General features: G+C 48.0%; 1 protein-coding gene and 1 pseudogene across 1 annotated transcript in view; both read left to right on the top strand.

Annotated features, from left to right (window-relative positions):
* The first annotated feature begins 1204 nt into the window (after window positions 1-1204).
* Window positions 1205-1323, top strand: LOC118613438 (annotated as a pseudogene).
* A 4755-nt stretch (window positions 1324-6078) lies between these two features.
* The window catches only part of ERO1B (endoplasmic reticulum oxidoreductase 1 beta), a 41840-nt gene continuing 39593 nt past the window's right edge, over window positions 6079-8325 (top strand). The window contains exon 1 of the mRNA XM_016163404.2: window positions 6079-6344. Within this exon, the coding sequence (XP_016018890.1) occupies window positions 6246-6344 (99 nt within the window). The 5' untranslated portion in view covers window positions 6079-6245. The remainder of the gene's footprint in view (window positions 6345-8325) is intronic.

Raw genomic sequence — 8325 nt, 5'->3', positions numbered from 1 at the left:
CAGGGTCTTCATGTAATGTTCGAAATGCAAGATGGCCGCCCTACTCAATTAGAAGAGATCATTGCAAGATGTTTATCAATGAGAGATCACTAAAATCCCCTAAAAAGAGCAAAGGAAATAATACAAGATGGAAACTAGCAAGTGTGTAATTCTGTTAAGGCCAATTGGAGTCTGAATCTGAGTCAAGAGGTTGGCAAGCGAGAGAATGATGCGCAGAAGGTCGGGATCCCACCCAACTGTGGCTGCACAGGAAAAACCAGACTCCACTGGGAATGGGGGTGCGTCAGAGGGGACAGGAGTTGGGGAGGAGGTATGGGCGTGACCCTTGGAGAAGCAGCAGCTGCACAAAGCAAGGATAAAGCAACTGCCTGAATAAAAAGTACGTGTGATTGAACTCAGGAAAAAGCAACTGAATTTGGAGAAACTCAACCTTTTGAGGTTTCTAGTGACCGACAGGCAGGTGTGGGCTGACAGGAGGGGAGGACTCGGTCAGCGCCGACACAGGACACTTCCGGCAGCCACTGCTAACCGCCCGCGATCTCCTTCCCCTATCGGCAGTCGCCGTGTCCACAACCTCGTCCCTCTCTACTCCCCGCGACGACGTCTGCTTCTCCCATCGCACAAACGCTCTGGGTGTCGCCCTTGCCGAGACACGCCCTGGACCCTGTGCGGTGGCCTGGACTAGGAGACGAATGGGTCGAGTCAGATGGTCCCAGCGCGCAGGGGTTACAGAGAGCTCTGTGATGGTGTGAAATCTTTTGCATTATAGAAATTAGGAGGGAGACAGAAGTTAGCAGAATTATTATTCCAGTTTTCCCAATTACTTAGATTTAAGATCCCCGATCACATTATATGTTAACTTCTAGCATAACGCCATAATGTTTGTTATACAAAGTTTAATCCAAACTGCATATGTCACTGTGTAAGCTCCTTTAGAAATGGAAATAAGTCTTAATCACTCAAGTTTATCAGCGTTAATGCTGTTAAGTGAAAATGCTTAAGACTGTCACAGCTGAGTAAATATTTAAAAAAAAAAAAAACACCCAGCAAATACTTTAGGAAGGTACTTAATAACGAGCCACAGGTCAGCCAAGTTCATTTGCTTTATTGCTTTTAATCTCTATTATTTGGCAAAAGAATAGGGGAAGAAATTCCCTCAGAAAAATTCAGAAATCCTATCATCAAGTAAAAGCTCCTTTTATGAGCCTATGGCCATGTAACCCTGAACAAGCCCAATCCTGTCTGATCTTAGAAACTAAGCAGGATTGGGCCTGGTTAGTACTTGGATGGGAGACCACCTAGGAAGACCAGGTGCTGTAGGTGTAAAAAATAAAAAAATAAGGGATTGTAAGCTGATAAGCATTCTGCGAGGTCAACCAAGGGTTGGCTCACCTAAGAAAAAAAGTTCTTTTTATAACCAATTACAGGTGGAAATCTACTTTTAAAAAAATCGCTGTGGTCCACTCCTGGGTATTCATCCAAAGAAAATAAAAACACTAATTTGAAAAGAAATGTGCACCCCTGTGTACCATGCAGCGCTATTCACAATAGTCAAGATACGGAAGCAACCTAGGTGCCCATCAACTGACGACTGGTAAAGAAGTCATGGCATTATACACAATGGAATATGACTCAGCCATAAAAAATAAAATCTTACCATTTGCAACAACATGGATGGACTTAGTGGGTATTATGCTAGGTGAAATAAGTCAGACTGAGAAAGACAAAGGCCACACGAATTCACTTTTTTGTAGAATGTAAGGAACAAAATAAACACAATGAAAACAGACTCATAGCTACAGGGAGCAAACTGGTGATTGCCAGACAGGAGTGGGGACCGTGGGGCTGGGTGGGAAAGGTGACGGGATGAAGTGCAAATTGGTAGTTACGAAGTAGTCCCGGGGACGTGAGGTGCAGCACAGGGGGGTCGTTGCCATGGCCCGCTGTTACCACACCAGTGCTATCTACCAACACGGCTGTTTAAGCGTAGCAGGTTGCCAGTACTCAGCGGCTTCACTAAACACAATCCGGCTTGAAAGTTACTGGTGTTATTAAATTTCCACCCCATTACCTTGACTTGTACTTAGAACCGTTCATCAGTGAGTTCCTCCTTCATTAGAAGTCAGAGTTAACTAAGCCAGAAAATCATCACAGAAACACAATACATTTGATGATATCTTGGAAATGTAAATACTTAATGTAATTTTGTTATTTCGCAAAGTCTCTTAAGCAGTACAGTAATCTGTTCAAGACAATTCTCAAGCCTTTGACATTTTACTTTGTGCTTGAGGGAAACAAAACAAAACAAAAAACTGACTCCCGAAGTAATGGATTTCTGGTATTTGGTCTTCACCAGTTGTATGATGAGTCTGCTACTCCCAGTCTTGATGGTCCCCAAACGCCTCCCTGTTTAAAGAGCTATGACATCTTGCCTTAATGAAAGGTGGCCAGCTTCATCTCACTGCCTTCTCTGGAATGTTCCTGTGCAGTGCGGTCGCCTCCCAGCTGCCTGCAGCAAACTTTCAGGGGCACCGCGCTCAGGACCAGTTCTGAGAGGGATGTCTTCTAAGGTAAATTGAGATCCTAAAAAACATTAACCAGTCAATTAACCAATATTTATTGACTATTGTTCATAGGAGTGAAGAGCCACTAAAGAGAATTTGGTATAAGAAGATGGAGTCCTCTAACTCTTCACACTCTAGATGTCTGTCCAACACATAAACACAAGGGGACGTCGACCCCCAACAGAGCAGCAGACTGTCAGGCCAAATGAAGGTCGCGGGTAGGACCTGCCATCAGACTCACTCTGGACGTGGGGACGAGACAGCGAGGCCATCCCCTCAGAGAAGAGGGAGGGCTGGCCCGGCAGCCCGTGCACCTGTGCTGAGAGCGTTCCTTCCGGTCAGCCCCCTCCCGTCAACCGTCCCAACCAAATCGGTTCGAAGTTACCATTGCTTGCAAGGAGGGGGTTATGCTGATTGACTACAGAGCTGGCCCTGACCCTTCTCAGATCAATAGCCCTGAGAGGCCCAGACATTTTTCCGTTTGGAACCTGTGGTCAATTTTTCTACACCTTAGTTCCAGATGATTAGGTGCGTCTAATCCAGATGGCGTCGGTAAATCACAAATGACATAAACCACCATAGGCATACTGCAGCTCCTTCTGGGCCACCGGCATCCTAATGTGTGCTTTGTGGTGTTCCACCCTGAGGGCATCTGCGATGATTTAATGAACACGTGACTGCAAGCTGAGGCTGAGAAAAAGCAGGTGCGGATGGAGTACCGAATGCAAACACGCTTCCCGAAGGCACGTGTGCTGCTTTGGTCTGACCAGCATCCGCCCCCGGCTGTCAATCACTGCGAGTGAGCACTGCTCATCTGTCTAAACTTTCGCTCATTCCACTCATTCTTGTGGGGTTGAGCTTGCCCTCTCCAAGCTGAGCTCTAGAAGGAATTTGAATTTTGATAGGAGGGACAAAGGACTGAAAGGGTTTGGGATTGATCAGTCCAATGGCAGCGCCCTGCAAGGCTGCTTAGAGTCCCCGGGTGCCGTTCTGACAGGACTTGCCTTTCCAGAAGCGCGAGTGGTGATCTCCGCCTTGGTGCAGTAAGCGCCTCCACATTTTTTTTTCATTTGTTATTCTTTTTTAAAGAACATAGCCAGAGGTGATTTTTGTGGCTTGCAACCCAAGATTTAGTACCTGCACTTTCCTTCCTCCGTTACAGCACAGCGTTGGGGATGGAAAGGTTCAGACTGTGCATCGTGAGGAACCGGCAGGAAGCGGGGTGACATCACCAGTGCCTCTCACCTTGCTGGTTTTCCTGCGGCTGATTTTAGGAAAAACAACCGTGAACAAAGAGACCACAGGGAGAGAACCAGGAGGTTGGGAGTCTGTTCACAAAGGAACCATCTCTTCGAAACACTCGTAACAATTAACAGTTAAAACAGAGCGCCACAGACGTCATTATAAATGAATTTAGGTACACAGTATAAGATGACAAACACCTGTGATTCCTAATTGCACTCACCAAGAGAAAAACATTCATCCCCAGAAGCTGTGTGTCAGGCTTCTGAGCTAAAAACAAATAGGGGGTATTCTTGTTGCTGTTACTTCCTGGGCCAGGTAACTGGGAAGACAAAAGCTATTCGACCCCTGCCCTGGAGTTCTGTGCCTGCCGTCCTCTTTCTACCAACCGACCATGCGAGCTGACCACTCAGCGGCAAATCTAAAAGGGCCCTTCCTGCAGACCGTAGATGCTGCACTTGACATTACAAGCGCTAGATAACTTGAGATGAAGGGTCCTTTAGAGGACCTGAGATTTTATGATAAGAAAAATTATAATCTACTTTTTAAATAACAAAATATGCCCAGGCTTTTTTACAACATAATTCCAGGAAGTACGTGTTATCAATATCAAATGCAGTATGGTGACAAGGAATCTTGAGAAAAGGCCACTGGATTTGATAAGAGAAAATCTTTAGTAGAACAACGGGGACAGAGCGCATTCCTATGAGGGAAACGGGATGGAAAGGATAGAAAATAGAGAAAAGAATAGAAAAAGAAGGGAAGATGGAAAAGTAGTTGAAAGAATCAAACAAAATTCTTTCTGTTTTTAAGCTAGGGAGGCCGGAGGTGGGAGAGAGAGTTGAAGAGGTAAAGGCCTGACAGAGCCCGTGGTCTGTGAGGTCCGTACCGCAGGGCTCTGTGCTTGGCAGCGCCCTGTGCTCGCTTTCACACTCTGCTGTTACCGTCTTGAAATTCTTTGTATTTTCAGAACCAGGACCCTGCATTTTCATTTTGCACTAGGCCCTGTGAATTATGAAAGTGCTCTGAAAGGTATAAAGCACTGTGTATAGGTAGATTAATGCCTTTCCAAAGACGCCCACACTCTAATTCCCAGAACTTGTGTGTATGTAACTCTATGTGGCAAAAAGGACTTTGCAGATGCGATTAAGGATTTTGAGATGGGGAGATGATCCTGGACGGCCTGGGTAGACCCTATGTAATCATAGGGTCTTTATAAGAGGGAGGTAGTAGACTTAGGTTCAGAAAGAAAAGCCATTTGACAATGGAGGCAAAGGGAGTGAAGGTGTGACAACGTAATGCGCAGTCATGAGCTGAGAAATGCAGGTGGCCTCTGGCAGCTGGAAAAGGCGAGGAAACATATTGTCCCCTAACACTTCTGGAAGGAAGGTGTTCAGCTGAGCCACTTTGGACTTCTGACTTACAGAACTGTAAAGTAATAAATTTGTTTTGATTTAAAGCATTAATTTGAGGTTATTTGTTATAGAAGAGATGGCTAATATGCACTACATAAATGTAAGGGGACGTATTTCTAGTTTTCTAGACATCGAGGCTATTAATAAAATAGCAGCTATCACTTACTGAATACTTCCTCTGTATCTATAATCTCATGTAACAATGTTTGTTGGGGGCATTATTGTATTCACTTACAGATGGACAAACAGAGGAGCCCAGAGGTTAAGTAACTTGTCTAAAACCACATAACAAACTAGAATGTTTAGAGGTGGGACCTGAACTCCAAGTTTTTCTGTTTAACTGTAGTCCCATTTCAGTATAAACTTTTGGGTTTGTTCCCTTTCCTTGGAGTGGGAGTGGGATAGGGCAGAGGATGTCATCCGCGACTGAGATGGAGGGGCCGAAGCCACGTCTACAGGTGGCAAGTGGCTTACTAGGCCCCCGCAGTGGACGAAGCCACAGGACAGTGAGACGAAGAAAGCGCCTCCGACTCAAAGTCGAAGATCCTAATATACTGTAGGTACTGGGCGCCCTTGGAGCGCGTGGATCAGTGACGAAGACACAGGAGGCCAGGCCGTGTTTCCAGGAGCTGCGAGGAGACAGGTCGTCCCCGCCCCCCCACTCGCGCCTCCCTTGTTTTGGGGCCCGCGTGGTTCCTCCTCATTGGCGGCGCTGGAGCCGGTGCCCAAGAGGCGGAGCGGCGGCAGCACCGGGTTCGCTCCGCCGCGGCCCCGCCCACCGCGCGGAACCACAACTCCCACAAGGCCCCGCGCTCGGGGCGGGGCCTGGCGAGGGGCGGGGCCTCGGGGATGAGCTGGGGGCGCGCGGCGCTTCGCCTCCCTCACTCGCAGCTGCCGGGCGCGCGGACCTCTGACCTGGAGTCTCGCCGTCGCCAGGAGCCGTCCCTGTGGGTCGTCGCCCGGGCCGCCCGCCCTTCCCCGACCCCGAGGGGCCCGGCTGGCCGCGGCGCAGGGAGCGGGCAGCATGAGCCGGGGGGCCCGGCGGGCCGGCACGGGGCGGGGGACGGCCGCGGTGCGGCTGCTGGTCACCCTGAGCCTCCTCCCCGGCGTCGTCGAGGCCCAGGTGAGTCGGCGATGGCGGGGAGGCCGGGCGGCCCGAGGGTGGCCGCGGGGCGATCTGACAGGCGTCCGGGAAGCGCCGGCGAGCCGCCCGTGCGCCGGGTGGCGACACTCGGGGTGACGGCAGGGAGAGGAAGAGGGCGCGGGCCCGGAGGTGTTCCGTTCTGAGCTGATTTCTTAAGCTGCTGGGAGTGCGGCCGCAGGGGCGGGAGCGAAAACATCGCCACCGTTCGCCAGGAACGGGCCCGGAGACGGGAGCCCTCCTTGGGGAGTTGAGGCGGGGTTACCACGAGACAGACCCACGGCCTGCGGGAGCAGCGCGGGTCGGGAGCGGGCGGACTTCACTTCCTGAACTTTTGGACTAGATGGTCCCTTGGTTGTCACCCTCGCTCGGGACCGCTGCGCTTTACTAACTTGTCCTGTTGCCAAGTGGTTCGGGTGCGCCCACGTGCAAGGCCGGGGTCGGTGCGGGGTGGGCCTGCGGGTCTCCGCAGGGAGGTGACGGCCCGCGAGCAGATTTCGGGATTTGCCTTTGAGAAGCTGGTATTGCACAAGTGCTGTCAATGTGCTGGAAATCCGAGGGTTGGTGACCGGATCTTTGCCCTGAATAGCCGTGTTTATTTGTTACACAGTCGAATTTGAATGGGCTGCTGCCAGGTGCTGCTGTTTGTGTGCACCTGCTGCAAAGTGGCGGGACCTGCTGAGGGAGGAAAAAGGTGTCTCAGGTTGCCCCATAGCCAGGGGAGAGATGATTTGAAGCAATTAACGTTCATTGCTAAGAAAAATAGGTAACTAGGACTATGAGTGTAATCTTGTAAACATGTTTATCTGATTTTGTTCACTTTTTTCATGGTGTTACGGTGTTCTGCACCAAATCCCAGAATGTCTGAATATTCTATTTGTGTCCACATTTAAATGTTTTTTTTTTTTAATTTAATGATCTGATAAAAATAAAAGGGGGAAATTTTGGTTCTGGTTTTGAGGAGCATGTTAAAAATGCAGATTCCCTGGCCCCACTGCCACATGTCCTGATTTAATGGATCTGGATGTGACGCAGGAACAAGACTTGCAAGTAACCGGAGTGTGGTTAGCCTGCCCGCCACCTTTTCATCCCCACTGGGAAATCTGGGCGTCCCTACCAGACCTACAAAAAGGAAATTTTGGCAAAATTATTTCCTAGTTACCAGTTGGATGTCTATTTTTGAGTGGAATTTACATTTAGATACTTTTCTAAATTGAGGTCATTTCTTTTTATATAGCATATATTAGTTGTATATACTCTGTAACCAATCTAGAATATTAACTTTTTTGGTTTCTTCACCTACCACTAATTATGTGTATTAATGTTTTATAATTGCATCTGTACTTTAAATTTTATTACAGCCAAGTGAACATATGAAAGTTTAATTTCATTTTGTCCGGATGCAAATATATAGTTCAGCAGTTAAAGATTTGTGTATATTTAAAGTGGCTTTGTGCCAAATAATCCTCCAAAGCGAATAGATTTGGTTTTTGTTTCCAGTGGTACTTTCTAATACAGCGTTTGATCACATCTTTGACAGTACTTTAACCAGTTTCCATATACATTTATCTCAGCTGACACATCTCTCAGAAGTGGGGCTCTTGAGGTAACAGAAGTTCAGAGCTTACGTGACTAGAACCACACTTGTTAAGTCAGTGAACAAGATGAAGCTGGAACCCCCGTGGGGCCCTTTTCGGCCTGAACAGTATATTTCAGTGTGCTTGCTTCTTTGTCGTGTAGAAATAAAGCACCAGGAGACCCAGGAAAATGAAAACGGAGGACTAAGTGCTTTCACTCCTCTTCCATATCCTAAATTGGAAGCAAAACATTAAAGCATAAAGGGAAGGTTTTTGAAAAATACCTCTATTCACAAGAAGTCATTAAGGAGATGAATATATTCCTCCTCTGCCTCTGACCGCTGGTCATTTGAACTTTAGGGTTCAAATCCTGTGCTCTTCCCTCT

The sequence above is a fragment of the Rousettus aegyptiacus genome, unplaced genomic scaffold (assembly GCF_014176215.1).
Source record: "Rousettus aegyptiacus isolate mRouAeg1 unplaced genomic scaffold, mRouAeg1.p scaffold_m13_p_18, whole genome shotgun sequence".
Lineage (NCBI taxonomy): Eukaryota > Metazoa > Chordata > Mammalia > Chiroptera > Pteropodidae > Rousettus > Rousettus aegyptiacus.
The sequence above is the reverse complement of the archived record's forward strand: the minus strand, read 5'-3'. Positions and strand labels throughout refer to the sequence as shown.